The sequence below is a fragment of the Cephus cinctus genome, unplaced genomic scaffold, assembly GCF_000341935.2.
Source record: "Cephus cinctus unplaced genomic scaffold, Ccin1 Ccin1_scaffold0207, whole genome shotgun sequence".
NCBI classification, from domain to species: Eukaryota; Metazoa; Arthropoda; class Insecta; order Hymenoptera; family Cephidae; genus Cephus; species Cephus cinctus.
In genome coordinates this window covers 34,289-49,201 of record NW_014332926.1, presented here as the reverse complement: position 1 = coordinate 49,201, position 14,913 = coordinate 34,289, and the positions used below count along the sequence as shown (strand labels likewise).

At 36.5% G+C, this 14,913-nt stretch overlaps 2 protein-coding genes and 1 long non-coding RNA gene across 41 annotated transcripts in view; 2 read left to right on the top strand and 1 right to left on the bottom strand.

Annotated features, from left to right (window-relative positions):
- The first annotated feature begins 1,547 nt into the window (after nt 1-1,547).
- LOC107264969 (leiomodin-2-like) lies at nt 1,548-2,238 on the top strand. Its single transcript, XM_015733821.2, has 4 exons — nt 1,548-1,562; nt 1,689-1,711; nt 1,786-1,925; nt 1,994-2,238. Exons 1-4 carry the CDS (start codon nt 1,560-1,562, stop codon nt 2,236-2,238), a joined length of 411 nt encoding a protein of 136 aa, XP_015589307.1. The 5' UTR covers nt 1,548-1,559.
- A 6,444-nt stretch (nt 2,239-8,682) lies between these two features.
- LOC107264972 (sulfide:quinone oxidoreductase, mitochondrial) lies at nt 8,683-14,268 on the bottom strand. 39 transcript variants are annotated; one of them, XM_025082166.1, is made up of 12 exons: nt 14,110-14,266; nt 13,883-14,050; nt 13,718-13,811; nt 13,346-13,459; nt 13,171-13,279; nt 12,879-13,103; nt 12,612-12,812; nt 11,970-12,179; nt 10,831-11,017; nt 10,523-10,769; nt 10,306-10,461; nt 8,683-9,340 (listed from the first exon to the last, which is right to left on the bottom strand). In XM_025082166.1, the coding sequence occupies exons 2-11, from the start codon at nt 13,950-13,952 to the stop codon at nt 10,383-10,385; spliced, it is 1,536 nt and encodes a 511-aa protein (XP_024937934.1). In that variant the 5' UTR covers nt 13,953-14,050; nt 14,110-14,266; the 3' UTR covers nt 8,683-9,340; nt 10,306-10,382. The 39 variants fall into 39 exon arrangements, with proteins under 39 accessions (XP_024937934.1, XP_015589317.1, XP_015589318.1 ...); XM_015733831.2 differs by having other exon boundaries at nt 8,683-9,291; XM_015733832.2 differs by having other exon boundaries at nt 8,683-9,291; nt 10,348-10,461.
- The window catches only part of LOC112493942, a 6,661-nt gene continuing 5,823 nt past the window's right edge, over nt 14,076-14,913 (top strand). The window contains exon 1 of the long non-coding RNA XR_003058933.1: nt 14,076-14,213. This is a non-coding gene — a long non-coding RNA (uncharacterized LOC112493942). The remainder of the gene's footprint in view (nt 14,214-14,913) is intronic.

The window sequence follows — 14,913 nt, the reverse complement described above, 5'->3', positions numbered from 1 at the left end:
CATTTGAAAAGCTCGCTTTACGTTCATCGCTTCGAAGCATGTTGGCTTTATATGTGCTGGCGTAATATTCGACAACAACCTGGACGTGGTGTTCGTGCAGTAGTAATTATACGTATCTTCGAAGTCCGCGTAGGCAGCAATAATTTTTCCTTCGCAATACAGTATCTTATAAAACCTGAGTGTGCTGAGCAAGCGCTTTATCAAATGAGGAAAGTCAAATAACGCGAAGTACTCTCGTCCTGCGTAATGGAAAGAGGGAGTTGCCAAATCGATCACGCCAAGTACTGATAAATACAGCGGTTGATTGGATCACCCTTGATCACACGTTGTTAGGACAACGTTCGCTACGATTCCATGAAGTCTTGCTAGGCATTGCTTGAGAAGATCATGCATGTCTGTTGCCTGCATTCTATTTCCTGTCAAGAAGTAAGCGATGAGTTGTCGCCATGGATTTCTTGCATTTAAACTATCCAAGCAGAACACGAACACATAGCGAGCTCGCTCGTTGCGACGGCCGAGCGAACCAAGATCCACGAGTCCTTCGATGAAATCGTACTTCACCGAATATTCTTCGAACTTCTTTATTGACATCTCGTCCCATTTGAGGCAGCAGATTCTTTCTGCAGGCGGCAACTGTTCCAGCTTTATCTTTAATTTGTCGATGATATCGGGACAAAATCCAAGCTTTATATCAATCTCCGATATCCACGATCGTACGGTACTAACGGACGGGAAATTGCACCGTGCTTTTTCCAACCGTTTATACTCTGCTGCAGAATAATAAAAAAGCTGTTTTGATAAATCTTTCTCATCATCTGCATACGGTTAATTTTAATTTTAATTTTAATTTTCTTTCGAACCGGATGAAAAAAATGTCATGTCCTTACATGTGCCGAATTCGTCTTGAAATCCTCTAACAGACAGGCGTAAAAAAATTATATGTTCAGTTGCAAAAAATTCAAGGTAACCTTGAAAAAACATTTTAAAAAAGGGTGAACCAGTAATTTTTCACTATCACGTTAAAGCTCTCTTGAAACCATGCAAAAGCTGATAAAAACATTTTCGATCGGACTGCTAATAACAAAGTAAACTCTACTGATCACGCTCCGTGGTTCACCCTGTATTATGCCTCAATTCAGTACTAATAAACTATAAAATAAAAAATTGAAGTGTATAACAATTTACCTATACATATATTGTACCCAAACATCATGTCGAGGATCGTCGGCCTGCGGAAAACGAAAAAGATGCGATCCCGTTGATATTCGCCCATTCGTACAACCGTTATATGCACAACGATCGTAAATGCGCTCCTTTTTATCCATTACTGTTGAATTTTTCACTAATTCACTTCTTAATAATTAAGAAATAAATTAAACCCGTCCAATGTCTCGGTCTAGTGAGATCGCGTACTGGCGACTTCAACACAACAGTCTAGGAATCTGACGCATCGAGTCTGAACGGGCGTCTGCAACAATATCGCCAACTATCGCGCGACTAGCAATACATATTGGGGCCTGATGCGTCAGTTCGTCCGCAGACGTACAGGCAGCAGCATCATGGTAAGTAGCTCTTAAATAATTATAAGGAAACAAGACGCAACACATCTGTTGTTTATTTTATTACTATGAAGGATATTGCGATATAGAATATTGTGAAATAATAAAAAATGATTTTTCTTTTCCTAGGCAGTTGTTTTCACCGACCAGTCGTATGTATTTATATCGTTTACTGAAATCATTTAACAAAAGTAGTCAATAATATTAATATATTTCATGGTTATAGCACTGCTATTGAGGGCGTAAACACGGGGCCAGCACCGTCTCCGCCGCCGCCGCCGCCGTCGCCACCACCACCACCATCACAACTACCAACGCTGCCGTCACCGCCACCGACTCCTGTACCGCCACCACCGCCAATATCTGGTATGTATCGATAAGTTCATAATTATTTATATTCTAGTTGTATATATTTTTTTCTTAATTTGTTACAGGTAAGATGAAAAAAAATTGGCGCTGGATGAAGATGAGGGGGGGCCATCAACAGCAGCAGCAGCAACAACATCAGCAGAGGCGCGGGCGGGTGCCTCAGAGGGAGAGGACCCACAGTCGTTTCCCTCAATCTCCACGCAGCCGCTCTCCTCGCTGGTCGCGGCGAGAGGAAGTCGCCCCTCATGAGCGGGCGTTTAAAATTTTAGTGGAAGCTGTGTTGCACAAAATGTCCAAGAAGAAAAAATAAATTGGAAGTCATGAAATACATGAGTGAGTTTTTATGTTCCCCTGACAATGTTAATAAATAAAAATTGTAAGAAAAAGGCGCCAAAATGATCGAGAAAGGCTCCAAGTTCTTTGGCAGCCTTTCTCGATCGTTTTGGCGTTTTGTGTGCCTGTTCGGAGTTCAGACAGTGCGGGTTCGATCCCGATGACAACCTTTTTTAAAAATATTTTATATAAGCTTAAAATAAAGTTTGGGCAACCGAGAAAGTTTAAAGGGAGAAACCTTGAACAATTTTTGTAGTAAAATGAAAAAAAATGAAATAAGAGTTCTTCCTGGGGGATTGAATCCGTAATCGGCAGCGTTATATCTCGATAGGCTATTGACTCAGCTACGATGCTCGTTTAAGGCTGCTGTCTGGCTGGAAAAAATTTCGGTGTTGACTCGAGCGTTGACTGGTGGCAAAAGTACGAAGTTCTGTCAGGGGCGTTATGGCTGCAGTATTTGGGGGTTCCTTCGCAAAGGGTACCAGACACCTCAAAAATTTTCAAGAAATTTTTTTTTTATTATATTGTGCGCGTTAAGTACTTCGACCCCATTACTTTTCTTATCATGTTACTTTTATAGTAAAGAGAATTCCATCATTTTTCATTTCCGCTCTAAAAATCTTGTTTGCTATAATTACTGGTTGCTAAACATTGATATTTACATTCTAAAGTACAATTTTTGAAGCTCGAGATAATTAAAAATAAAACGCGCAATTTTCATTGAAGATTACAATTATATATCTGTGAATTGCTATAGATCTGGTGATTTTTATATTTAAATGACGTAATTATGTGAATTGGGTGGAAAAAAGAAAGCTACAAGTGAGCCTTGAACCAGCGACCCCGCGCTCGCTAAGCTCGAGCGTTACCGGGTGCGTTAAACGGCCTGCTTGAATATTGTGACACATTTGATGCACATACGGACTCACAAAACTTCAAAGTCGACTTTCTTGAGAATTTTTAAATATGATATAGAACTGCTTTGGGAAATTACTATTCGAATTCTCAACTTCACGTACCATGAGTAAAAAAGATTGCAAAAATCCGATTGTTGGAGACTCTCCTTGTAAGAAATATTCTAATATTCCGTTACGTTTGCAATATTAGTCTTTGCGACAGTCTATGCTAATTATTAAAAATATAATAATATAATGCGTACAGATTGTAGAAAGTTTTGGTACTAAGCTGAAAAAGTTATATTTAATTTGTTATTCACAATTTAATTGTCTAAACAACTAACGAGTGACTGACTAATGATAGGAATCTCGTATTAGGCGTAAATATTCTTACATTGAAAAGCATAAAATATAATCTTATCAACCAAGGTTCGTCGTTTAAACAATTAAGTTGTTAATAACAAATAAAATACAACTTTTTCAGCTTGATACCAATATTTTCTGCAAACTGTAAAGTCTGTACTATTATTTTTTAAATAGCTATCTCGTGGACGGCTAATAAGCACAGTGGCGTAAAGAATATATATATATACAGGGTGTTCGTTATGAAATGCACTGTAGTAACACCGTTACATTCCTTGTCAAACTCTAAAGAAACGACACTTGCAGCGCTGACTCCGCTAGTGAAACCGCCGATGGTGGGGAGAGTATTGGGCGAAAAGATATACTACATGGCTTCTATATCTATACAGGGTGTTCTTTATGAAACGCACTGTAGTAACATCGTTGCATTCTTTGTCAAATTCTAATGAATACGTATATTTTCATTATTTATTTCATAATCAAAATTTCGAGATAATCAAGGTTGAAGTTGCAGTAATGCGACCAATCAGAACGTGTTTAAACGGAGCGTAGATGACGTCCAGAGCCAGCCCGCAAGGGCTGCTTACAGCAGATTAGCATATCCAGATCCAAGCTCGGTCATGCGTAGATCAAAATCGGTCCTTTTCAGGACCACTCAAAACGTAATACGTTGCTACAACTATCTTGTCACATTAAAGGAATAGACATTATAAGGAATAAAGGGTACCTTCTGAAATTCATTGACGTTACAGCGAACGATTGTATCTCACTCAATTACATGCAGACAAACAGGGACACTACGACGATACTCTTAGTGTTATTGGCCTAGTGTAAGCAGGTCTTGCGGCCTGACTCGCGACGTCATCTACGCTCCGTTTAAACGCGCTCTGATTGGTCGCATTACTGCAACTTCAACCTTGATTATCTCGAAATTTTGATTATGAAATAAATAATGAAAATATACGTATTCATTAGAATTTGACAAAGAATGCAACGATGTTACTACAGTGCGTTTCATAAAGAACACCCTGTATAGATATAGAAGCCATGTAGTATATCTTTTCGCCCAATACTCTCCCCACCATCGGCGGTTTCACTAGCGGAGTCAGCGCTGCAAGTGTCGTTTCGGGGAACCTCAATTTTAACAGCTTTTCGGTGTCATGTCTTATGTACAGAGATCGGACTCCTCTACTCTAGTCTCCATGATCTCCCCATTCATGTCTGATAAGTATAGGGTGCCAGCTAAATATTTGGTAATAGTTAGCACTGCTAATTATTTATGATAATTAAATTGTATTTTAATACAATTATGTTATGTAGCAATATAAAATTGTTACCATCGAACTAGCAAAACTATTTCTTTCATGGTTTCGCTATTCTTTTATCACACAAAAATAGGACTAGCTACGTCTATTAACTATATAATAGCCTGGATTTTTATATTCATCATTTAAGGAGTCTGGAGCAATTCACAATTGTTAAATCAGTATGATCTGTACTAAATTTTTGGGTTTCTGTAAATTTTTATGCAATAAATAATTGTGATGAATGGTTTAAAATCACTTTTCACTGCGGTCAAAACTGCCTATTCCAAATTCGCAAAACTTTGTAAAAACGATAACAAAATATTCAGCAGTCTTCGAAATAAAATAGGTATGTCACTATTTCAGGTTATGTAGACTTACAAGGGGAGGACGCGAGCTTGGGATCACGGATTTAGGAGTCCTTTTGGGGTAGGAAAGTACTTTGTAATAACAAACTGCAGGCCAAGTGGCAGGACGCAACTCGGACCCGTTTTCGAGAAAAATCGATTTGAAAAACGCAGTACTACTCATATACCTGCACCGTTGCCAATATTTTCGAGAAGGCGGCGTAGCTCGGTGGCAGCGCGCCTGACTACCACCCGAGCGGCCAGGGTTCGATTTTGCCATCACACGTATATTTTTGTATATTAATTCTTTTTTTTTGCTACCCGACAAGCCATGTTTATTTATTAACAATTTTGTCAATTTACGTACGAAATGAGTGCATTGGAACACCATTATTCTTCATTATCAGACACTGTTTTATTGGAAAAGGTTATAAAGATTCAAAGCGTATTGTTAGGTGTATGTACATATGTTTTTTATTATTCACTATCACTAGTGGCTTCTGTATAGCCTTTACATTTATTTGGATGGTATGTATCATAAAAGCATGCAAAACATAAATTATGTTTACACCATGCACAATTTATGAATGCAACTTCTTGTTCGTTGCAATGGCAATGTTCTTTTGATAGTGACAGAGGAAAGTTAATTTCGTTCACATTTAAAAACATAGGATGTACAAGCAAGTATAAAAGTTTTACAAACAGTAAAGTATGCAGGGGTTGACAATCAGTGTACAACTATTTTCGAAACAAACATACGATGCGTGATGTAAACCAGTGTCTGATAATGAAAAATAATAGTGTTCCAATGCACTCATTTCGTACGTAAATTGACAAAATTGTTAATAGATAAACATGGCTTGTCGGGTAACAAAAAAAAAAAGAATTAATATAAAAAAAAATAGGTGCGATGGGAGAATCGAACCCTAGCCGCTCGGGTGGTAATCAAGCGCGCTGCCACCGAGCTACACCACCTTCTCAAAAATATTGGCAACGGTGCATGTATATGAGTAGTACTGCATTTTTCAAACCGGTTTTTCTCGAAAACGGGTCCGAGTTGCGTCCTGCTACTTGGCCTGCAGGTTGTTATTACAAAGTACTTTCCTACCCCAAAAGGACTCTTAAATCCGTCACCCCAAGCTCGCGTCCTCCCCTTGTTAGTCCTCCCTGTGCACACTGCTTTATCCCAGCTTAAGCTTTTTGAGAGACTGTACAGTATGTGATAGACAGCTTGCTACACTGACTTGTTTCCTCGCTATCTCGCTCTACGCGGCCCCTACCACTGCCGTACGCTTTCCAGGAGGTCGATTTCGTAATTCGGTCGACACAGCTTACTTGTCGTATTTTCATCTCACGCGAGGAAACTCACTCAATTGTCTAACGTCCAAGTGTAAATGTGAAACCACTAGATTGTTTTTACTAGTGACAAACATTTTGCGTAAGACTATATCTTCTGCGTCGTTTATGCACCATTTTTCGATAATCCTGTGTACCCTGACACAAAATGAATGTGACAGAAAAACAAAAGAAAATATTAATTTATTTTATGCGAAAGCATCCGGATTTTCAAACAAACAAATCGTAGAACAAACTAAAAACGAATAGACAAAGCCCGCGCTCTTACTAGTCCCACACCGAATGCGTACAGCGCAACGGCGGCGAGATAAACAAAGTATCAAATATAACAGTATACACGGAGAAGCGAAGATTTAAAAACAGAATATTTTTTTAAAATTAGTTGCATATTTAGAAAAATCCAGAATACCATTTTTATATTAGAGATAAAGCCGAGATACAAGGAAGTAGGTAAAGAGGGGGTGAGTTCTGACCTAGGGGATGAAGCGGTAAAATTGGTTGTTGCCGAAATGTCGAGCCGTTATTTCAAGACGAATTTTAAGATTAATTGCGTGCGCATAAATGAATGATTCTTTAGATTGGATACGACTACATCGCTAATGTGTATTCAGAGATTTAAAAAATCCAGTTCGGGACACCCAGGGGGTGTATATCTTGGGATAGGGTGGTCCGATTCGATTGAATTTGGTCTCATTCGACAGCCTTTAAAAAGCGGTTAAATAATATGTAAACTAGAATTCTATAACACTTACCTTTAACATTGTTTTGACTGTGGTCCTCCCAACTTAATCTACACTTAGGAAGTCCATGCATTTTTGGCATTAGGGGTGGAGCGGAAAAATTAATTTTTGGAGCACTAAAATAGCCTTTAATTAGCCTTTAATTATGGCATAGGTTATATGTTGAAACTCCTATGTGGTCGCCCTAGGTTTTTCGACATCGGATTTTGGACGAGGGCGATTACGTTAGAGTCGTGAAAATAAGTGCAAATTGGCAAGTACTACCTATACGTATAAATAATCCATTCATCATCGACTTGCTAACATTGTTTCCACATATAAAGTTTCAAATAGTTCACGTTGTAGCACATTTAGAATAGTTCATGTTCATATCTTTACTGATTCGCGAACTAATCATTAAAACTTGTCGTTTATGACATACATGTCAAAAAATCTTGGCCGACTCTTCTCTGATATGATCCTGATGCCATTAAAATCAAAGCTGTTAATATCTGTACATATATACATATTTACATTTGTATATATTCAGTTATCGATTAATTTGTTTAATGTTGATAATATCTAAAATATACCAATCAGACAAGTAACACAATTACCTGAAATACATGGGGAATAGATGTACTTCTTTGTGCATTTGTTATAAAAGGACTTAGCTCTGTAATGAGAGCATGTTAGGCGTCTTTGGATAACCTTCGATATTTAACAATAATTAATGATAAAATTCTCAAAACAATTATTTCGATTAATAAAAGTAATGAAAAAAAAAACCAACCTGTATATGTTCGTGGTCATTTTCTGAAATCGAAAACGGATCAGAGGTGTCCCATAATCGTCTTCTGGTTTCACGTAAAATATTTCCCTCATTACATTCTCTACCGCTTTCATTTATTATAATTATTAACATAACTTCATCCATATTTATCAAATTCGCAAGTCTTATTAAATAATAATAGAATATAGATTAGGATTTACAACACTTTTCTGCTGCAGCCCGTGTCCGTTAACGTTTAGTATAAACATTTTTGCACATATATTTCACTCCATTTCTCTTACATTTCATCCTTTCGACACTTATGTACTTGAGAGGCTCGGCGAGCGAGCGGAATGTTCGGTTGAGCGGTGACGTTGTAATGTGCTTCCCAAATAAACTAAGGATAGGGTGTGCATGAGTTCTTTGTACATAAGAACAAGGCCCTCGAGCTTTGGTCCAGATACCGAAGCGCCAGACGGTGGACCTCCAGAACGGGTAGAATATATGAATGTGTATGATCACGGATGCGTGTATGAAAGCTACAGAGGACTGTATCTTTTGGAACCCAAGAGAGTCTATATCGTAGAGTCAATTAGCTAGATTCAGTTAAGGTAGATTGATTTAGACTAAACCACATTATAATTAAAATAAATAAAGTTAGTGATAGTATTCTCCAATAGCACCTGCATTTTTATTTCTAAAGCCTTTATAAAATTTGAAAATCCATAACATCATCGCAGCGAAAATCAACTTCAATGCAGAGGACTGAACATCGTTGAAGTGCTCATCATAGCTTTGGTGGTTAACGAACTCACCTCGCCAGCCACCTCACCTTCAAAAAGATGAATGTTCAGGAAGGTGATTATTCGGGCACTTGTTGTTTCGAAAACCTGATAGAGACCCATTCATCCAAATTGCCAAACGCACGATTTACCGCTTATCCGATCCAGCAGTTTTCCGAATTATCGCTTGCCCGAATCATCTTTCGGTCAATTGCACCGCTTGGCCAAATGAAATGTGTTCTTTAGTAGGCGGACGTTATAGTCTGTTCAATAAGACAGAATGCATGTCGAATGTCTCCTTCAGTTTACGATTAATTTTTACGAAAGTTGTGCCAAAATAAGTATTAATCCTGCAGAATGTGCCATTCCACCCACTTCGGGAAAACATTCATGTAAAAATCCTGTTATTTGCGATTTTTCGTAAGTACGCTCTATATCCGCCTTGTGTGCTCCTCAGTCCTCTTAATAAGTTCTGTTCAAAAAATCATATACTATACAGAGTATTAATATATTATTTAAACCCTGAGCGGCACTTGTATCCTAAAGGGGACGACCAAAATTCTATAAGTTGAGACATTCAAAAGGAACTGAACCTTAGGGTTTCGGCAGACAGATGAAAAATCCATTAGGGGTTTGACAATAAGCCATGAATAGAATTTCATCAGTTTACCTACAGACCTTTGTGTTATTTACATCGGAAGGAATGTGTTGACTCAAAAGGGGACAGTGTGCCAAAACAGTGAAATTTCACGCTTTCGTGATTGTTCAATTATTTTTTGTATGTGAGCCAATAAGTTTGATAAAATGTAAGTACATGTTTATTTTAATTATTTGTATAAGAGAAGACAGTTTATAAACCAAATTTATAAATAATTGATAGGTGAACTTTTTTTAATTTTAATTTTTGTAAATGGCTAATTGCAACAGCGACTATTGTCCAGACTGGGAGACAGATCCTGAAGAATATTCTGGCATCGTTGCTCGTTGTGTGTCGAATGCAAATATTACACAGCGTAATTTTGTTTAATTATTTTTAATAAATATATTAATTTTGTATTTTAGCATAAAAAAGTTTCATCATTGAAATGCCACCCAAATTACTCCTTTTACGACTATACCCTTGAATATATCCTATAGTCAAACTTCACCTTCATGGATAAAATCAATAATTTGTAATAAATCAAACATCATCGATACTACATGAAACTTCACAGTTTCAACTTTAAAATCGTACAAAGATCATCTCGATATCTGTAATAAAAGTGGAGATATAAAAAATTAAAGAAAAAAAACGAAAAAAACACTTTTTCAACTTTAAATTAAAATATCTGCGCTAAAAATTCAGATAATCAAACATTTGATTAGATGTTTAAAAAGTAGAAACTCTAAGTTTTAATTAAAAAAAAATTATTCTACGATAATTAGGAATGTCACAATTGTCATTTGAAATTCGTGTCCCCTTTTGGGTCAGTGTACCGGTCAAGTACAGTAAAAATAAGCTGCACCTTTCAAGAGTTAAATAGGCAGCAGGCTGTGTATGTACATACAATAGCATATTCTCAATTTTCTTGAAGTATATTTTTTAATTGACAGATTCAGTGCTCTTCCTTTTAAAAACATTAAAATATTTTCGAAAAACTTCAGGGCCATCCCAATTTCCTCTAAAATGAATTAAAAAATCGTTTAAACAATTTGTCAAACAAAAAACTTATTTACACTTACTTAAGCATCAGGTTCCAATACAAGAAAGGAAAGAAAGTCTTCTTCAGCCAATACATCATGTAATACTCTTTCCCCTGATCAAACGGGAAAGTTTCCAAAGGCTGTAACTTGTAATCAAATTCTGCCAAAATACATTTTCCATACCCAGTTACTAATGGACACGATGCATAACCCTCGTAAACTGAACGTATTTCTTTTCCAGCCAAGTAATCCATTACATTTCTATATACGACTTTCGATTGAGATGCTGTGAAAATATTAAATGCAATGTAATATTATATGAACTATTAATAAATATAGGTACTTACATATCGCAGCCATTGTCTTTGAGTTCGGTGTATTGGTACAATCGCCAATGCCAAATATATTTGTATATTGTTCATGTTGAAGAGTTTTCGGATCCACACGCAAAAAGCCAGCAGCGTTCGTCAAATTTGTATGATTTTTCAAAATACTAGGTGGACCCATTGGAGGCGTTACATGAAGCAAGGCATACTAAATGAAATAATTATTTCACAGTAAAGATACCAATAGTACCAATCCCTAATAGTAGTGAAATCACGTCACTTATTTCATAGGATTTCTTGACCAATAAAATATCTATATTTCCGAGTATTCCGTAGCGTGACTAGTACGATTGATCTGAGAAGGCTCCCTGTAGAGGGAGCAAAGTAAATACATTAAAATTATTTTCTAAGGTAACTCGGATGAGTCGCACTAATCGGAAAACTCGAGAAAAATCACCACTTGTACACAAGGGAGCAATAATGCCTTTCCTATTAAAAGTACTGTAGCATTTTTTTCCCGCAGTTATTTTTAAAAGCATTTTTTATTTTCACTTGGGGAGCTTTCGAAAGCAACAAGAAATAATATACGCGGTGTTTGAAAAATGACGCATGCGAATAATACGGTTGAATTCTACGTTAAAAAAATGAGAAACACACGTTTTAGTACTATATTTTTTAGTCAAAATCCGAAGATAATAAATGTTAAACTTGTTATTTTTTGACATGTAAGCGCATGGCTGGCGATAAATACCATGCCCACGGGTTATCACCTACTGAATAATACTCATTCACGGATCAGCAAACCCATAGTTACCATGCTCGTGAGCCATAAATGAACATCATTGAGTAGATTTGCACATGGGCGGGTGATCTATTACCAACCAGGTGTTTATACACCGAAAATCACTAAATTTAAAACTAAGTATCTGAAAAGTGTATTCTGCTAAACGATGCAATTCTCAATTGTTTACATAGAATTTAATCATAATACTCGCGTGCGTCACTTTTCGAATACCTTATATAAATAAAGCCATATAAAATATGAATAGACAAATACTGAATAGATAACATGGTTTGAACCATAAACAAAATAAAAATCTATAAGATCTATGTTTGAAAACCATTTTTAATTTCAAGTTTTCATACTGATAAAGCCGTACCTTTTGGACAAATGTCTTATCTGGGTCCTTCAAGTTCTGAAAAATAGCTTCTCGATTGTCTGGATCAATTTTCAAAAGATTTGTCTGGAGGTTCACAATAATACCCCTTTTCTTGCATACAGCCCACAGAGAATCAGCATATTTTTTTACGCCAAAAATGTCTGGTAAAGATGTATTATATACCACTTTTAATTTATCTCGAATCTTCTTCTGTAAATATTTATTATCTGTGATTAATTAACTGTTCCAACGTTTTAACTGTTATTCTTTATATATTGCACTGCTGTACTCTATTTTTAAAATTATTTTATTATAATCTTCATACCCTCAAGTGTTAAAAAAGGAGACAGTATCTCTACTATAGTATATAAAAGGCTTTAATTAAAAAAATAATGCATAAGAAAAAAAAACATGATGGCATTGATAGGACTCACATATCAAATATCACTTGATTCTTTCGACTCATAAGGACAGAATTAAGACTACTCCATTCCTCATCAAATATTTGTATTTGGTATTCTCGCATATTTATGCAAGAATACTAGCAATTTGACAAATACAAATAGAGAGGAATGATGTTGCAAATAGGTATGCTATATTTTTATATATTAGAATTTCTGGAAGAGCACAACCATTACGCACCTGTTGCCAATAATCTTCGGCAATATAAGCGATTTTTTGAGGTGCACCAGGACATTTAACTGGTGTGTTAGGAAAAGTAAAGACTGCCGTTCCATTTGAGACCTTCTTTATCTTATTAAAGACTTCAGTTACCATTTCAGGACCATAGATTGAACAAATTTGAGAATCAGGATTTTTGAGACCTTCTATTAATCCTGGAATCTGTTAAATTATGATGATTTTTATAAATGTGCTTGATAGGCGGTCTTGATATATGGTTTTCTGTACCTTATCCCAGTAAAGTTGTAAGCCCATAGCAACTATCATTATTTCATATTGAATAGTGTCACCATTGCTTGTTATTATATTATTGGATTCTGGCTGGAAGGTAATTACACTATCTTTTATCCATTTAGCATTGCGAGGAAGAACCTGTGCCATAGGCCTATTTGATGATTTGAATAATTTTATACCTCCTCCGATCAAAGTAAATAGCGGTTGATAGTAATGAATCTAAAATATAATAATTCATATTAAGAAATTTATATATATTAAATTTATAATACATGAACTTACTTACATCACTTGGCTCGACAACAATAACCTGTTTAGGTTCTTTATATTGTTTTGTAAATTTTGCTGCCATGGTGCAACCTCCTGTTCCACCACCAATGATCAGAATTTTACATCTATACAAGATGAATATTCAATAATTCAATAAAATTGTGAACAATATTAAAACTTGTAATACATACGAATGTTGAATATTCCTACAAGCATTTTGAATGGATGCAGTCCTCAAGAGAGGCACTACTGTACAATTTCCAATTCTTTGCATAATTCTTTCAGTTTGAGTTTCACAGACTTTCCTGTTACGATACAGTAGAAAATTATGATTATCTATAGATAAATGCGTTTATCACTAGAATTGATAAGATTCGGAGCTGTCTATGATCGCAGTACGTAAATATTGAATATATAATAATTTTTGTATATTTAAATCCTTACTTTTATACTATTAAACGTGTGTAGAGAAAAGGGAGCTATAAAAACACTCAGATTAACTTTACAAACACAAACAAACGTTATGCTTACGTTAGCCATACCGTTAGCCATACTCTACATACTTGTTTCTTCCTTTCCTTATGGCTGTATCCCCAAAAAGAAACATGTGCCACCTACCTGAAGTTAGCACTGTAACATTTATTTTTTGAACTTTTTCTTTTGATAAAAAATTGTTGGTTTTGTGTTAATTTTTGTTGGAACAATTAGAAAATTTGTTGGTTACTCACTTTTATTGTCAAATGGAAAATCCTTCCCCTTCCTTCCTTTCCTTATGACTGTATCACCAATGGGGGACATGTGCCAGTAACTGGTCCTAATAATGAAGGTTGGAAGTTCGACAATAGATGGCGATGTACCTTGCGCGACGGGCCTTATTCAACTTAGCGTGAGGGGACCTACAAAGTTTATACACCGAATCCGAACAGTGTTGGGCGAAATCCGTATAAATACTCACTTAAGTTTTCATATGAAAACCCATTGGTGAATGCCGCTGGAAGCTGGACACGAACCTCCAAAACATGGAGACTAGAGTAGAGGAGTCCCATCTCTGTACACAAGGTATGACACCGAAAAGCTGTTAAAATTGAGGTTCCCCGAAACGACACTTGCAGCGCTGACTCCGCTAGTGAAACCGCCGATGGTGGGGAGCTCCGCAAAATTAGCCCTCCTACTTCGACTTTTGACATTTTTCTTTTTACCAATCGATTGGTGGTCTTTTGGTGGTATTTGGTCAGTATTAACTAATCGGTTTAAGACCATCGTCTAAACATAGCGTTAGTTTCCACCGTGCAGAGTTTAAACAGAGTTAACCAATCACGTATAAGGGTTAAATGGAATTGACCAATAGGGCTGCTTGACTCTGTTTAAACTCTGCACGGTGGAAACTAAGATTTACATATGCATAGTTGTATGTACATACATATCAGCTTAAATCTTATTCTATTCAATGCAGGTAAAGAAAGATACCATGATATTCGTAAATACGGAGGATATGTTCCAAAATTCACTGTCAATACTACAAGCAGAGATGAGTAGGGAGATTGCCAATGAGCCTGTTTTTGGTGGTCTCAATTTTTCTCTGGTTTCGGCGCGCCACCTTAGCGGAGGGCCCTCGAAGCAGTTCCACGTTTTTAATTGGTCGTGTATATATAGTAATACTACGTGTGATAATCTGGAGCTGTGTTTTGGCGCGTCGACGCGCCACCTGAACGAGACTCTCGAACTAGTTCCACGTTTTTGATTGGTCGAATGAATTCGT

Excerpts from the sequence above, each read along its gene's own strand:
- LOC107264969 (XM_015733821.2), top strand. Across the intron at positions 1,712-1,785 it reads GTTGTTTTCACCGACCAGTC|CACTGCTATTGAGGGCGTAA; the intron begins GTATGTATTTAT and ends TCATGGTTATAG. Across the intron at positions 1,926-1,993 it reads GCCACCACCGCCAATATCTG|GTAAGATGAAAAAAAATTGG; the intron begins GTATGTATCGAT and ends AATTTGTTACAG.
- LOC107264972 (XM_025082166.1), bottom strand. The coding sequence starts at position 13,952 with ATGTCCCCCATTGGTGATACAGTCATAAGGAAAGGAAGGAAGGGGAAG. Across the intron at positions 12,813-12,878 it reads TACAACTTTACTGGGATAAG|ATTCCAGGATTAATAGAAGG; the intron begins GTACAGAAAACC and ends ATAATTTAACAG. Across the intron at positions 10,770-10,830 it reads AAAGACAATGGCTGCGATAT|CATCTCAATCGAAAGTCGTA; the intron begins GTAAGTACCTAT and ends ATATTTTCACAG.